Source organism: Solenopsis invicta, chromosome 8, assembly GCF_016802725.1.
Source record: "Solenopsis invicta isolate M01_SB chromosome 8, UNIL_Sinv_3.0, whole genome shotgun sequence".
Lineage (NCBI taxonomy): Eukaryota > Metazoa > Arthropoda > Insecta > Hymenoptera > Formicidae > Solenopsis > Solenopsis invicta.
In genome coordinates, this window is record NC_052671.1 from 3,015,791 (window position 1) to 3,033,291 (window position 17,501).

Consider the following 17,501-nt stretch of genomic DNA (forward strand, 5'->3'; position numbering starts at 1 on the left):
ACTTCTGCAAAGATAATTTTATGTAAAAATGTAAAATTGCATTTTGGAAAGCTCTTCAATGCATTTGTTTGCTTATCGATCGATCACAACTGCTTTAAAAACAATTTTACTCACTATCGTATTTCTCTGTGCATTTATAATTAAAACTAAATTATCATTAAGCGGTTTTGCAATAGAAGATTAGCAACAATGATATTTTGTTGTAAAGGATTTTCATTAAAACTGTAAAAGGTTTATGTTTATATGCAGAGATAAGGATAAAAGAGTTCATATCTTCAAAAGTGAAATCGAAATGTAAAAGTTGATGTAAAAGTTTAGTTGGAAAGAATTTCTGGTTCAAATGGAAGAAGATGATACTTCCTCAATGAAACTAGTGAATTCGAACTCCATGGAATTCGACTCCTCCTGGACTCTAGATCCCGGGTGATAAATCCGTCGCGGACTCGGACAGTCCGGATCGAAAAGTTCCCGTATCCCGAATCAGGATTATCGAGTTGGCGCCGGACATATTTCGTGCGAAATGCAATCTCCAGGGACTTTCCTCAAGGCCTGGCGACGAAGATAAAGTACCGGAAGGTGATAAACTTATCACACCAGCGGAAACTGTTGTTCCCGTCCTCGGTTATGACAAGTGCAGCTCCAAATGAAAGGATGAATTCCATTTACGTCCTCGCCGCGCTTAATGGCGCAAACCTAATTTTCTTCTTTGTCGGAATCTCTCTCTCGCGTAGCTTCGCAACGCCATCGGGTTGTGATTATCGTGTGAAGCGGTGCGTGAAACCGGAAGTATTTAAAATTTCGTGATTAACGTGCGTCATTACGCGGTGTCCGCGGCGTGTTTGCTCTTGAAATAAGATACATCTTCCTAATTGTCTCGGAATAAAAGTAGATTCTTCGTTGTGCGTGAATTGCGTACATGCATATGCGTGCCTTACACTTGTGTGAAGATGAAGTGTTCTTCGATGTTATTGTTGTTATTAGCTTTCTTTGGTCAGTGCATTGTTTGTTCCTGGCAGTCGCAGAGTAAGCACAAAAATAATGGAAATAACACGTTTATGTGGAAAAAACTATTTTATTGAAATGCAGATCTGAAAATAATTATGTGGAATGATTTAAAGAATTGAATGCTTTAACTTGATTCACGGAACAAAAGATTAGTTACAGCAGCAAAATCTGTGCGTGGTAGCTAAATTTTAGCTACATACAACTGAAATGTAAGATGCTGCAATAAAATTGTTCTTTCCATGTACCAAAAAATTAGAGTTTTCGAAAGAGATAGCATTGCACGAAACAATTGTGATGTACAAAGAGACGCAATATTTTCCAGCAAAATCAATAGCAAAGTTATTTCTTTATGACAGTTACAAATACGTACACACTGAAAAATTGATTTTATCGCAGAAAATTTTATTGTTAAGCTTGAAGTTGAAAAGCACCGCTTTTATACTCATGGGTAGACAAATTTAAGAAAATATTAATTTAATTGAAGGCAAATGTTTACGCATTTAAAAACTGATGCAATAAACATTTACATTAATGTATTCAATTATGTATTATTGCAACATATTTGTTTCATTGTCAGTAGAAAATTGCTTCAAAATCGTAGCAAAATTAATAATAAATATCAGAAATGATTGATGATATTATAAATTATTCTATCTTAACGGTGTACGTTTATTTTATTCGTATTTACTTATATGATTAATTTTGCTATATTAAAGAATTTTACAGTCATACAAATCTATCGTTTCTTTCAGTGAGCCCTACTCGTTCCTTTTCAGTCCGATCATGTCCTGTAAAACAGCTAGCTAACGGAAGAGTTCGCGTTCGGTCTCGAGGTAGACTCATGAGGTACATGTGTCTCGAAGGATACACTCTTGTAGGCAACAAGTATTCCACGTGCGTACGTGGCCAATGGGACACACCTACTCCCGTGTGTGTGAGTAAGTAAAATTTTTTGTTAAAAATAAAAAAAAACCGTTGAAATTGTTAGCGAAGAAATGCTGACGAATTTTGCAGTACTTCTTCTTCATGGATTATGTTTCTTAAAATAATTTAATTTTTAACTACAAATATGTTTTTGGACCGATAGTGCAACAACACAATGATAGTAAGAAAGCCTTCTTCGGTCGCAGCTAAATCTTAGTGCCTATATTTATTTGTGTGATTTTATATACTTCTTTGAATTCTTCTTCGATTTCTTACAGTTTTTACAGGGGAGAATGGGTATATAGATGCAAATCAGCATCAATTATTATATTAAATTAATTAATTTAATATAAATAGTGATATTAATTCTTATTCGACATGTTGTGTTATGATCGGAAAAAAATCGGCGCAGATTCTGGTTGAATTCGAAGAAGTATATAAAATCACGCAAATAAATATACGCACTAAGATCTAACTGCGACCAAAGAAGGCTTTCTTACTATCATTAATTTTTAACGTTTAACATTTAATAATTTAATATTTAAAAATGTATAGAAATAATTAATTCTCTTAACGCAAAAGATTTGGCAATTTTATAGCTTTGACAAAAAAAACAAAGTTCAACAAATGTACTTTCTTTTTGAGCAATTTTTTATGGTTTGCAAGCTACAAAATAACATTTTAATTACAATATGCTAAAATAAAAAGTTTATTTAATGCTACAAATGCTTTGAAGCAATTGTCTCGTTAAGTTAAAACCTCAGTTTAAAATACGTATATAAAGCAATAATGTGTGCTAATGATAGAAAAATGCGTCAAAATCGTGGCTTGCGCTACCCTGGGGAAAATAAATTGCTGAAATTGTTGACATGTGAACTGAAAATTATTGAAATAATACTGAATATATTTCAATATAAAATCATACTTATAACAGTGAAATATTACGAGTTTTAAAAATTATTTAAAATGATGGCAATGTAATAAAAAGCAAAGTAAAATATATAATATTGTTATGGTTTGAAATAAGGAAATGAGATAATATGCGATTAGAAGATTTAGTTTATTTCTTTTTTTTTAATATTTAGGTGCTGGATGCTCTATACCACCAAAACCGGATAATTCAATGATGATACCAAAATTTGGAGGTGCAATATTAATGTTCTTCTGCGAACCTAATTACTCTCTGATCGGCAGTGCCGAAATTTATTGCGACGGACGTCAGTGGAATGGAACGATTCCTTATTGTCGAGGTACTGCAATAAAAAAATTTTATTATTTTATTATTTATTTATTGTTTTAGTATTTTTAATTTTATTATTTACAGAACTTATTTTATTTTTGTTATTATTGCTTCGCTCGCTTACAAAATGCATTGGATTCTGCAAAGTTACAAGACATAAGTATTTTAGAAAATAAAAATTAGTTTAGCAGCACAAGAATAATATATATTTAATTAAATTTCTTTAATTCTTACTATTAAATAAAAAGCTTATGTCATGCTTGCTAAATTTGCTATATACATACATGTATAGTTATTCTTATACTGAGAGAAAAGTTTGGTAATGACATGGTAAAAGAATTTTGCCTAGTAGTTCTATTTTTATAGTTATTATTGGTATAATGTTAGTAATAATAACCTTGTGTTTATAGTTCTAGCAACTATAAAAAAATTTTATCACAAATTATGATAATTTTAAATATTAATATAATGAAATATGGATAGTATCAAAATATGGATAGTATCAAAAATAAAATAAATATTTTTATACTGTACAAACGATTACAATTATAGTAAATATAACTATTTTTTAATCTTTTATTATTTATATAATAATAACTATTAGCTATTATTAAGTAGTACACTGAGAGAAAAAATTCCTAAATTTTAATAAATACTTGTTCAAATAATATTTATTCAAATGACTAATAAAATATTTATTTACAGTACATAAATATTTACTCTATAAGAAACAATTATCTTTAAAGTAGTACCTCTTGTACTAAATAAATGTATATTAACATTTAGTAAATATTTTATTAGTACTATTCAAATAAATATTTATTAAAATTTACTAATTTTTCTTTTAGTATAATAATAGTTATAATTTGCTTTAAAATAACTATAAATACAAGCACCGAAAATAACAGTAAATTGTAGTTAAATTGTAATAATTGCAACCATTGTTTTCTCCCAGTGTATACAATTGCACTGTTCTTTCTTTTGTTCCCCTTTCAGCCTTTTTCTTTTTCAACTTTAATTAAAATTTTGTGATTTTTTCTTTTCTATATGGCAATCACGTCGCAAATTTGATTCGCGTTAATGCAACTTTTGTGATAATTTGTGATAAGACACTAACGCAACCACGCCGACAAAATGCGATTTTGAAAGCCCGGATCTTTGCTGGTGGGAACAAGATCCTCTGCATGATTTCGATTGGACACGCCATAATTTTGAGACACCGAGTTTACACATCGGCACCGGTCCGACTCACGACCATACTCTGGGAGCCGGAAATGACGGTACGTATCTTTGTAGGACTTTGACATTTCATTGAAATGCTAGATTACGATATAAATTACGAAGAAAAAAAAAAAGCTATTTTTTTTAACTGCGCACATTCGTTTATTTCAGGCCATTATCTTTATATCGAGGCATCCGGACGATTGGTTAACGATACAGCGAGAATTATATCTCCACTATATAAATCATCATTGACTGAATCTGGATGTTTCTCGTTCTGGTAATGTTATGTAAAGTACAATATTACTTTAATTTATAATAATTTTTTGTAATAATTTATAAATTTTTATACAATTTTAATTACTATTTTATTTCTTTTAATGTAAGTTAAATTTTTATATAAATTTGACAAATAAATATACATTTGCAAATATATTAAAACAAAATAAAACAAAAAGGAAATGTGGCGAATCCATTGAAAAAATTTCAACATTTAATTTATATTAAAATAAAGGTTTCAATGTACGATTTTATAAAGTTTGCACATCTCATTCTAATATTTTACGAATTATTTTTTGATAGGTATCACATGTTTGGTATCTGGATTGGATCATTGAATGTATATTTCAAACAAGAAGATACTGAGAAACGAGATTTGATATTCACCAAAAGTGGGAATCAAGGAAATCGATGGTTTCATGGCATTTCCGAACTACCGAAAGCTAACGCCAGCTTCCAGGTACTTTTAATTCCGTCTTTCAATTAATTAAGTCGGGCTTTATATGATAATGTTACAATTATTAAAATATATTAAAAGAAATTAGGGTCTTTCCCAGTGAGAATTGATAATGGACATTGATTTAATGTTAAAATCATTAAACTGATATACTATAATTTCAATATTGACCGCAAATTGTAATATATATATGCATAAAAAAAATTTCAACATTTTTTTTATAGATTATCATAGAAGGAGTGCGAGGTAACACTTACGAGAGTGATATTGCAATAGATGATGTCGCTATTTTACATGGGGATGAGTGCATTGCTACAAACGAGTCTGCTATCACTGTAGGTTACGATGGTAAGTTATCTTCTTATCAATTTTCATTCAACATTGAGAGTATATATATTTTGTGCGTTTCATGCACTAAAGTACGAAGTTATTATATATAAAACAGTTTTTTTACTTATCTCTTATCGCACAGAATTCTTCAGCTCCTTTTCTAATCACGCTCATTTTGTATAATTGTAGGGAATCATTTTCTTTTTATTTTATATTTAGACGCCACAAATATGTATTTATTCTGACAAACCTGTTTCAGATCAAATTGAAATAGTTAACGCGCAACAGACTTGTCGTGACAGATGCGTTTCGTCGGAAAGCATTGTTCCTTCCGCCCCGCCATTTGGACCGGAGAGTTGCCTTTGCACGATCGATTGTGCGGAACGCTCTATTTGCTGCCCAGATTACGCTGAATATTGCATACTGGGTAACTGTTTACTATTTTAACAAAATCCTCAATGGGAGATGTTTCAATGAGATGCTTATATTGGAACCCGTCGATCAAGATATAAATTTACGATAGCACTGGGTTCCAGCTTACGTGGCACATTCAATTTTTTGAGATTTCTACCATTAAAATTTTAATTATTATATGATTATACAGGACAGGTTTACACAGAGTACGAATCATACAGTACAATGCTCTATAATAGTACAATGGAATCGCCGAGTAAAACTTTGACGATTGCACCGATGAAGAATTCCACTCTGCCGGGATTTCTCATTCCTATAAATCCAAAGGACGACATCGACCCAGGTATGACGACGCTGACTATTACGCGAAGGACCACGACCACAACGCAAAGACCCACGACCACAACGCGTAGGACTACGACCACAACGGTCAAGACTCGAACCAGGAAACCCTCGTGGAAAACAACGCCTGTGAAGCCAACACAGCAGGGAACGGAGGAAACGCCTTTCATACACCAATTACATTTGACAACGGTAGAACTTCTGCCTCGATCTGGTACATCTACTTCATTATATATATATATATATATAGAGAGAGAGAGAGAGAGAGAAAGCAAGAAAGAAAAGACATTAAATTGTGATGAAACGTCTTGGTCTAGTTTAGGTATTGAAAAAAGTTTGAAGTGAGTTGAAAAGTTAAAGTACTTGCTAGTGTTGAGAAATTATTTCACAGATTTATGATGCATCTTTACCTACATTTAAGTATCGATCGACCCTTCTTCTTTTGTCACGGATGGCACTCTTTAAATCTCGTAGAGCGAAAAATCACTCGAATATCGCACAAGCTCAATTTTCCCCCTACGAGATTTAGAGAGTATTATTATATTGGCTGACGGGGAAGAAATGCAAAATTTTGAACACAAACAGCTTATCTCGGAACAAGCTAGACAAGACTTAATTAAAAAAAAGTTTTTAATTACTTATGTACTGAAATATGTAAAATTTCATATTTAAATCTTTTTAATTCGATGATTTAAAATATCGCCAATGCGACAATAAATTTTTGCAGTCGCTTGACTACTGTTATTGACGATGAGAAAAATTTGCAGATCTGCCCGACGTGGAGCGGAGTCCGGAGAAGGTGAAACAAGGTAGAGGCATCGAGATACTGGAGATCGTCATCGCAGTGGGTGCGACTTTGTTCGTGCTCTCCGTGGCGCTTGTGATAGCGATTTTCGTTATCAGGAGGAGAAAAACTTACAAGAGAGGAGCGAACGGTTCGGCGCTTTCGGAAGACAGCGATGTCCGTTTTTTGACATCCGACGAAATCCTGGATTTTAATTTAGCCCGACCCACTGATAACGATGAAATGTAGCCCAACGTTATTAAAATTCCTCCCTTAAACGACTTTAAATGGAATTAAATTGATCGTTCGATTAACAAAATTGATTAAGCGAATACAGCTACCTAGAAAACTCTACGAGCGGAACGATCATCGCTGTATATTGCTTTTATTAATTTTTTAATCATTTCCAATTACGGACGCGATACGAAACTTTCGATTGTTTGCTCACCTTGAGGAAATTGAAATGTTTCTTTGAAATATTAAATAATGTATATTTTTATTTCACTATTTTAAAAACAAAATCTCTAATTTTAGTTTTAACTTAATTTTTACGTTAATAAGAATAATAAGTATTATAGCGAACGCATTATGCTATTATTAGAAGATTACTCGAAAAGTTTAGACACTACTGTACACATGTATACAATTTTAATTTTTGCATATGAAGAAAATGGAGAATTATTATATAGAGGAGAAGGTAGTATTATAGCTGTAACCATTATAGTATAGTACCAGTATAGTTGTAAACATTATGGCTACTATTATCTTCGTTATTAAGTAACGATTATTGATGATCGCTTATGAAATCGTTTGTGTCTATTTCCATCAATGTAGATTAACTCTGATCTCAGCTTAACTTACTCTTCATTTTTTTCTATTTCTTTTAGAACTAGGAAAGGTTAAAGAGTAAATTAAACCGAAATCAAAGTTAATCTACATTAGTGAAAATAGACATTAATAGCCGACCGTTATAACAATGACGGTAATATGCTTTAATACACAACTACCGACAATTATTATAAAGCATTTTTAAAGCATTTTTTACTTTTCAGTACTTTGCAATTTTTTTCGAGATACATTTTAACATTTAATTATACATTTTCACTGATACAACCTTTTCCTCTATTAAACCTTTATAATTATTGTTCAGTATAAAATTATTATTAATTACGAATAAAAAAATAAGTTATTTTACAAAATTCGAGATTATTTCAATTCAATCATTATTTACTTTTGACAATTTTAAAATTATTTTATTTCGATAACAATTCACTATCATAATTTATATGTACTTTTACACGTCGAACCTCCTAATTATTTACTTTAAGTTAGTTTTATTGACCATTGTAGTGCGATGGATAGTGCGACCTAATTCTTCGATGATGAAGCTAACACTCGAGAGATTAACCGATAATAACATTGTGCAACGTTCTATTTGGGAAGTTAAACACGCACCTGGGATTGATGTCGGGCGCACCGATTGATTTCACTCTGCGTATACGTCATTGCCAAAATATGTATGCCGGGGCACGTAGTTTCGCATCTAGAGAATCGGTCACTAGATAGATGGACGTTTTAAGTTGGTGTCTAGGCGCTTAGATAATTATAATACGTCCCACGAATAACGAGAGATATTCGCGTCAGAGAAAAGTTTATTGTCCGTTTACAGATTTTCGATAAAGAATTTTTCTAATTAAACACAAAGGGCCCCACGAATGTCAGTCTAATGAATTATTTATGAAGCTACTCTGTAGTCGCGGCATGCGGAGTTTTTGTGGTGAACTATACAGGTTTGCGGATGTCGTGAAACGTCGCTTTTCTCTCGGGAGAGAGTACCGAGAAAGAATACAAAGCGAAAAGTGAATATCGAATTTAGTACGTGCGTGGTCGATTTGCTGCACGGCGCAGTTTCGGTCGCGTTTCACGTTTCTGACATGTATACAGGCGCATTGTACGTATGATTTGGATTATTACGTTTATTTACGAAGCGCCTTACGCAAGTATAAGACGAAGTTTTTCAAAGAACACTGTAACTTTGTATGTGATATTCAAAAATTTTTACATTTCCTTCTTCATGCATCAAATATTCTCGACATGTAAGGCCTTTTGACATTTCCTCAAGTAAAATAATAGAAACACATTTTTTTATTTAAAATTATACAGTTTGATATTATTTGTTTTTTTTTCTATTATCTTTAATTTTGCGCTATTACTTGGACATTCTGGTATATTTTTTTAGAAAAGAATAAATTTCAAATTATTAAAAAAATTTATTTAAATATTCTTAGAAAATGTTTCTTTAATTTACAGTTATTTTTTTTATTTTTTTATTAATATTAGATACTATATTTAATATCAATACTAGTGTTTCATGGGAATTTGCTGAAACAAAATGCATGAATTTCTCTTCTCTTCTACATCTTAGATAGATATTCTATTGTCTCGTACCTGAAACTTATCCTGAGACTTATGTCCTATACTTATGTCCTTCCACATCTTAGGTAGATATTCTATTGTCTTGTACCTAAAACTACTTGAAAATTAAGTAAAAAGTTTCCCTTATACAGAGAATACTGTACTAAAATGAAATAACTAAACGTGTTCCATTAAACGCAATTTTAATTAATCCGTATATGTGTTACAGAATAAGTGCTAATTAATTTCAGCAACTTCCCATGGGACACTATATAAAATTAAATTTAACGTAATTAATAAAATTAAGTTTTATATTAAATTTAAATTAATGTAAAATAATTTCATAATATATTTAGTAACCAATAAACTTTTTAAATTATACTAAATGCAATATAATTTAATTTCATATTAAATTATATTAAATTTTATATTAAGTATTATTAATAAATCTATTAACGGCGGATTATTCTCGCGATAAACAACATATTTATTTCTCGGAATGTAATTTAGGGGATGGCAAAAAGAGTGAACTGCGGGCAAGCTGTCTATACCTCCGGCACGGAAACATCTCTTATTAGAGCGAGGACTGAACTTCCATTTCCATGCTAATCTCCTCGCACAAATGGCCTGTCAGTTTCCAACGAGACTTGTACTTGCGAGACGTGGAGGCACGTCTTCCGCACCGCGAACAGTGCGCTGAGCAATACTACCCTTTAGCGAGGAGCATCGAAAAAATATTGGAAATACGTCGTCCGCACCTCGCGGTGGCCTTCGCGTCCCAGTGAAATTTCGCGCCCGCTTCACGTCTGCTTGCGAAAGCTCGCTCTTACTCTCGGACACTTTCTACGTCGATTACCGAATTGCGCGTCGCGTGTCATTTCCCACCAATCCTGCCATCGACCCAACGATGGATTTAGACTTATTGACGTATAGTACATTTTCTCAAAACGTTAAAAAAATTATAAAAAAAAATTACAGATTGTTTTATATTGCATATTTGAAAGAAGTAGAAAAACTTTGGCGACGATTTTTTATTTAAATAAAAAGTTATTTCAATAAGAAGTAGACATGTGCTCTAATGAAAATATAATTAATAATGAAATGATGAGTTAAGAAAATTAAAAAAATCTAAACTTTTTTGATTTAAGTATTTTAAATATTCAAGATGATTTATGTAAAGTTCCATTGTGATGCAAAGATCAGATCCGTAAAAGAAACAAAATTTATTTACACAATAACTAAACAGACTACCACAATAAAACTTTGTATAAATCATTTTGAATAATAAAAGTATTTATACGAAAAAATTGACATTTTTTTAATATTATAAAAAATAATTTTATTTTTATTTATAACTATAAAATAAATAAATAATAAAAATACGTTATTAAATAAAAACATAATCTTATTCAAGCAACTTTCACATCTAGTTTATTTGAAGTGTTAACATTAACACATTTCCAAATTACATTTACGTTGCAGAGACCGGATGTCCGATACATTCTTAAGATCCAAGTTTGTGTGCTGAGTCGAAAAAAACGTGTCTTTTTAAAATTAAAATTTACTTCACTTTTTTAAAAACATAAATTTAATACAATTCAAAAATTTTAATATTAAGTTTAATTTACGAAATAAGAGAAGCCTGAAACGTGCGAGCAATCATTAACAGTGAGGAGTATGATATTTCTTACGGAAAAAATCGATTAATCGTTATTTATTCAAATATCGCACATGCAATTATTTTATCGAGTAATTATTGCGAAGTACTTTGCCAACTCATTAACATGAAGCCATGAACGGAGGTCTAGAAGAGACGTCATTACTCTCACATACTCTAGTGCCTAAATACATTAACTACATGTGAATGATCGATGCCAGGATTGCCGTCACTTGCCCGTATTACCGGATTATAATCGCGACAATGGGCGCGGATCGGATTTCATTGTCATTCGCCCGTCGTCAATCGCGTTTCGCGTGCGTGCGCGTGTGTGGCCGCTTGCGTGCCAATGATTACGCGTATACGTCAGATCGCGATGTAACGAGCGGCGGGCGCGATTGCGTGCGGCAGAAGCACGTGTATCGCGCTGAAAGACGGGCCACGTGGGGCACACACGCCGCGCACGGAAGAGGAATGGAAAAAATTTGTTGCGCAGTCTCTCGCTTTCTCCCTGCTTCTCCTCGCGCCTCTCTTTCTCTGTCTACAACCCATTCTTTTCCACCGTCGCTCTACTTGTTGCAGCCGACAATAGCGTGCATTATCTGCCCGTCACGTCGCGGGGTTGATAAATCGAAGCGACGTCCGCGTCATGTCCCTATTACCTCTCCGCTTTCTTTCACTTCCTCGAATTCGCCTCCGCGGGATCTGCCAACTTCTGTCTATATAAGTCTCATCCAGAGATCTAGATGGCTAGTAATGGATCACTCTCTTTCATGATACTTTTTTTTCTCCAGACTCTATTATAGCGGAGGAAAACCTCGAACGGGTTTTCCATTGGAGAAACCATTGCAATTGCGAACCAATTGCCAATGCCAAATAGGGCCTTCACCAAGAGTGGTCAGCGTATTACGGAAACATGGTGGCGTACGACCAGAAAGTTCATATTGCAATGCAAAAGTGTAATGGTTTTGCTCATCTCAGATATACTTATACAGTATAATTATTCGCTTAGCATGCAGTCGACTAGTACGTTGGAGACCATTTACGTACGTCGTGCAGCTTCGGTAGAGATTATCGTGACTCGTTTTTTTATTTCCTGATTACGTCTCATCTTAACGAAAAGCTGCTTTTCTCTCTAAATGAAATATAAAGTTCAAAAATTAGTTGAAGAAAAGGCTTACGGTAAGGCTTTGATTGTACTAAAAGGAAGAAGGGGGGAGGGGGCAAATTAATTATCTCACATTTTTTTCAGCAAATTAATGTCGTCAGATCAATCTCCTTCCTCGTTTTAGGAACTCTGAGGAGACTCGCCAAGTTCTCACGGAATTGAACTGTTGCGATGTGTGCAACCATGCGTTCCAGGTGTCACAATAGATTTAATCGTCCTAAACCCGACGTTAAGCCGTTCCAGGTATCATGGAAGGGGAGGCGGCTTTGAAATCGCGCTTACACCAGCCGCAAACAGCGGCGAGGTAGGCATGCTGGTATAAAATCGAACGATTCCTCGATCAAAGTGACAGTATTCGGGCCTATCCACGCGGTGTATCATCCTTTGCTGTGCATTATCATAACTGAAACACAAGGTAAGCGCCGAAACCGGTTCTCCGATACACAAAACGGGATCCCGGCGAAAGCATGTGAAATTTTTAACGCTCTCGTTATCGATGTCGATCGCGATTTTAGTTTCGATGGTGAAGAAATGACGCATAACGATGTAGGTCGTTGAATTGAATGAAAAAAAGTTTATATAACCAAAAGTTTAGGTAAGGCCAATGCGCACGCGTCGTGACAAATCTTACAAGTGCTCAATAATATATTTCGTATGTAATTTTTGTATATATTTTCCATAAATGTTTACGTCTAATGAAATTATCGTTAAATATAGCTCAACATTATGTCCAAAGAGACGTGGTTAAATTAAATCGTTAATAACTAAATTAGATATAATCTCAAATTAAATCATTTAATTTTTCAAACTGATTTATATTTAAAAATGTAAAAAATTGAAGAAAAATTAAAATTAAATTCTTTATACGTGCTTTTGTATGCTTTCAATGCTGGATAAGATACTTTTAAAATGTATACATATATGCACATGTTGTTCTGATTCTTAAAAAAATATCTCAGATACATAGCAGATATTTTTAAATTATGTATATATTTAATGTGATTCCCTTGAGATTATATGTACTTTTAAATTATATTTCATGTAATAATAGTAATATGCACAAGATATTATATATATATATATATATATATATATATATATATATATATATATATATATATATATAATAATAAATCTTTTATTAATGTTTTTCTGTTACATTATAACTCTTACTTTATTCATTATTATAAATTTACATATAAAAATGCTTAAAAGGTGTTACTCAGTTTCATCGTAATACTAAAATTTAAACACTAGTACTAAATATTATAATTATTAAACCGGTGCTGATGAAGATAGAATTGTTAAATAAAAGATAAATAAATGTTTCATACATATATCTATGTATCTATTATTAGTTAAAGTTAAATTAGTAATAAATGCTAATAACTACTATAAATTATTGAAATTAGGCGATTGATCATTGAAAATAGTTAATTATTCCAGTGTAATTTATGCAGTAGATTATGGTATATATTAGACGTCAATGGTGCCTTCTTACTTGAAATTAATTTCCTATATTTTCTGTAGGATACGTTACATTATAAAAAAAAACCCAGAACGCGCACTAAAAAGAAATTGTTAAATTGAAGAAATTTTTCAACTCGTAAAATTTTTCACTTCACTTCATTAAATTGCTTCAGTTCAAGTATTTATATATTTAAGTTAAATATATAAATGCTTAAATTAAAATTCAAGTATTTTACGTATTTGAATTAAATTAGTCAAGTTAACAACTTTTTTCTCTCAATGCAGCAACTTCACATAAAAAGGCATCAAAGACGTCACGTTTCTTAGAGTCTTAGATTTAGATTGATATTTATAATTGATCTGACTATTTAATGAATAACCATGATTTTATAAATCATGATGGTTTGTTATATATATATATATATATAATTTTTACAAGGATTCATACCATAGGATTTACAGTCCAAATGGTTGAATAACGATCTATGAATGTAAATATAATTAATTACACTCTCAATGAAAGATTGCTAATTATTCACGACTATGAAGGCTAAGTCCGTCTTTGTTTGAAATTGTGATCAAGAGATATAAAATTACATATGATGTGCACATATGATGTGCGTCAAATGAGCACGAAAAATTATGCAACGCAGAGAATCTAATGTTAATGCTTCAAGTAGCTATGATTTTGATCACAAGAATTATTAACATCAGATTCTCCGCGCTGTATAATTTTTCACGCTTATTTAACGCACATCATACATGTAATTTTATCTCTTGACCACAATTTCAAACAAGGACACACTTAATTTACACACTTGGTTGGAATTTACAGTTGTGAAGAAACGTGATACACCATAATAATCTACCGCATGAATTACATTGAGAACAATCAGCTATTTACAATGACCAAGCGATTAACTTCAATAATTTGTAATAGTCATTAGAAATTATTACGAATAATATAATTGTACTGAAGACAGTCTAAATGGTAGGATCATAACGTTTAATCGTAACTTTAACTAATAATGTATGCTTATAATTAAATACACACAAAAAATTGGTGTTGGCATTATTCCATGCATAGGATTTGATTACATATATGTATAAATACTTGAATTGAAGAAATATAATGAAGTTGAAAAATTTAATCAACAACTTAATCGAGTTAACAATTTTGTTCTCAATGTAATTAATACTCAACACTACATACTGCTAATGATGAGTATCTTGCATATCATCACAAATTTGTATTGGTAATTACGTTTTATGCTTCGCGTAAATGCTCTTAGGTCGCATGGAAAAATTGATGATAAGTACGAAAGCGAAATAAATATTTGTTTTTCGTGGACAGAGATGCATCGCACTATTGTTACTATTATCGCCACCGTCTGTTGTTTCCTCGTATTGAAAGCAACGGCGGAAGAGGCTGTCCAACAAAATCAACAATCTCTGGATCTCGGAAATGTCGCTATCGAAGATCAGGTCGATGGGGGCCCAGTACACACTAGGGAAAAGAGAACGCTGTTCTTGAAGAAAAAGTTACTCGGAGCTGGTCTTCTTGGTTTTGGTCTCGGTGTCGCAAAGGGGTAACACATTTTACGAGTTATTTTATATCTTTTATATCACTTTATATCTCTTTATCTTTTTCTTTAATCATAGTTACTGATTATTCATAATAATTTTAATGTTGTAATAAAACAAAATGTGTAATCTAATAATATATTTTATTATACAGGAACGATATCAAATATTAATATCAAATTAAAATTAATACATTTTCTCTAATAATAATTGTTTTATATATACGAAATAAATATTTTATACTCTTGTTTATGAAATAATGATAATCTTGCTTTATAATTTAATCTTGTTTAAAAAAAATTTGATAATCTTAATTTTCAGGAAATATTATATTTCTGTTTTAATATTATAACAATCCTGTAAACACAACATGTCTGCTTTAATAATAATAATAATACATATTTAAAAATTCTCATTCTTGACTTGAAGATATTATTTTCCAAGATAGTAACTAGTTAAAAAGTTAAAAATAAAATAATGAAGTTAACAAGAACTTATAACTCCCTTCATTAAATTTTAATTTTAATCAGTTACTTTTGAGACACATAACTTGAAACACGCCAACTTAATTTATTAACTTTAATTTATTAACTTTTTTCTGTAAGTTAAAAATTTATTATTTAATATGAATGGTTATCAAAATTAACTTTCAATTTAACTTAAGTTAATTTAATCTTAACGTAATTTTCAATAGAGTCAGTTTCTTCTGTTTATGTAATTTGTAACGTAACTAAATTAATGTTATAAGTCATTAACTTTAATTTAATTTAGTTAAAAGAATATATTAACTTACCCAACTCTGATATTTCTTTAAACGCTACTTGTTCCTCTCAATTTATACAAATTATTATTGAATAATGAGAATATAATTTTCTTGATGAAACTATCCAAAATATCTTCATGTGTATCCTAGTTTACACTGAACACTTGATACGCGTACTAACAAGTAACTTTCTATTAAATTATCTTATTTTCGATGATGCGTGTAAATACATGATACGTATATTTAATTAATTATCTTGATTCATATTGTACCACCTTAATATACTGTTCTTTAAATTCATTGTCAAAATTAAGATAATTTAATAGAAAGTTACTAGTTAGTACAAGTATCAAGTGCTCGGTATAAACTAAAGGTCAATGTAAATTATGTTTGTTTAACGCCGTGTAAATTGTTCAATATTTAACATTTCAAAAATAAAACTATTCTCAAAACAAGAATGTTTTTTTTTCTGTGTATACACAACTAGAAGTACAATTAATCTCAATAATACAAGGCACTAGTGTTCTACGCCACAAGAAAAATATAATTGTTCACATTGTTTTCTTTTCAACGCTGAAACCCATTCTCTACTGACGTGTAAAATTACGTGAGCACTGCGTCAGCTCCATGTATTTCCGTATAACTCGGGGCCCTTTTTTTAAATATTTCTTATTTCGTTTTCAGTTACAAGACTGGTTACTTTAGCGCACCGGAAGTGCATCACGTCTACCTTTCTCCACCAGTGAAGTACGTGGAATATGTCGAGAAGCCCATTTATATAGAGAGAATTGTTCCAAAACCTATTTACAAACCGCATGCCGAGTACGCTCCGCCAGTGTGGTCGCAACCAGACCCATCCTACGGGTGAGTAAAACCACTCGCTAATCTCTTCTGTCCTGTTTAATAATTGGTATCATTAAAATACAATCCCTCTTTTATTGCACTTGGATTTACATTTTTCGTTTGACGGTGAAATAAAATTGTATTTAGAAAGTGCTTGGAAAAATTCTCGACATCAAAATCGTTTCTATCCGATCGAATAGATATCATGAATTTAGCTTAGTTAGATGAATTACTTGGTTGTTATAGCTATATTATGTTAGGAAATTGGTTACCCTTGGAAAATTAATTGCTCGATAATCTCTCTAACATTTCTCTGAATTCCTTCGCAGTGGCTGGTAAATCTAGAATGCAGTTCACGTTAACAACAACGTACAAGCCTGATCTCCTTGCTTTATCTCGAAATTCTAGGAACAGCCAATAATTGCGTCTGCATCTCACGTTGCGTCTCACAGTCAAGTCATTCAACTTTAAGTATAAGGATATAACAATCTAGCGATAATGATGAGAAAACTTGTTATTTTTTGTTACTGATGTTACAGATTAATAAATCATGGTTTGTAAACAGAGCGGGCGTATTTTATTCTTGAAATTATTTACTTCTTCGA

The 17,501-nt window shown here is 31.7% G+C and overlaps 2 protein-coding genes across 2 annotated transcripts; both read left to right on the forward strand.

The window, feature by feature from the left end:
* The first annotated feature begins 581 nt into the window (after nucleotides 1-581).
* LOC105199648 (MAM and LDL-receptor class A domain-containing protein 2) lies at nucleotides 582-9,231 on the forward strand. The gene is made up of 10 exons (XM_011166836.3): nucleotides 582-1,023; nucleotides 1,758-1,943; nucleotides 3,015-3,179; nucleotides 4,279-4,449; nucleotides 4,562-4,670; nucleotides 4,973-5,129; nucleotides 5,351-5,474; nucleotides 5,716-5,883; nucleotides 6,061-6,426; nucleotides 6,980-9,231. The coding sequence occupies exons 1-10, from the start codon at nucleotides 948-950 to the stop codon at nucleotides 7,243-7,245; spliced, it is 1,788 nt and encodes a 595-aa protein (XP_011165138.1). The 5' UTR covers nucleotides 582-947; the 3' UTR covers nucleotides 7,246-9,231.
* A 3,267-nt stretch (nucleotides 9,232-12,498) lies between these two features.
* On the forward strand, nucleotides 12,499-17,462 carry LOC105199647. The gene is made up of 4 exons (XM_011166835.3): nucleotides 12,499-12,651; nucleotides 15,061-15,295; nucleotides 16,738-16,917; nucleotides 17,226-17,462. The coding sequence occupies exons 2-4, from the start codon at nucleotides 15,063-15,065 to the stop codon at nucleotides 17,233-17,235; spliced, it is 423 nt and encodes a 140-aa protein (XP_011165137.2). The 5' UTR covers nucleotides 12,499-12,651; nucleotides 15,061-15,062; the 3' UTR covers nucleotides 17,236-17,462.
* Nucleotides 17,463-17,501: the final 39 nt, after the last annotated feature.

What these genes read in the sequence shown, in the direction of transcription:
- LOC105199647 (XM_011166835.3), top strand. Translation starts at nt 15,063, where the DNA reads ATGCATCGCACTATTGTTACTATTATCGCCACCGTCTGTTGTTTCCTC. An exon ending in GGTCTCGGTGTCGCAAAGGG is followed by an intron (nt 15,296 to 16,737) that starts GTAACACATTTT and finishes TTTCGTTTTCAG; the next exon opens with TTACAAGACTGGTTACTTTA.
- LOC105199648 (XM_011166836.3), top strand. Translation starts at nt 948, where the DNA reads ATGAAGTGTTCTTCGATGTTATTGTTGTTATTAGCTTTCTTTGGTCAG. An exon ending in TTGTTCCTGGCAGTCGCAGA is followed by an intron (nt 1,024 to 1,757) that starts GTAAGCACAAAA and finishes CGTTTCTTTCAG; the next exon opens with TGAGCCCTACTCGTTCCTTT. An exon ending in AAGCTAACGCCAGCTTCCAG is followed by an intron (nt 5,130 to 5,350) that starts GTACTTTTAATT and finishes TTTTTTTTATAG; the next exon opens with ATTATCATAGAAGGAGTGCG.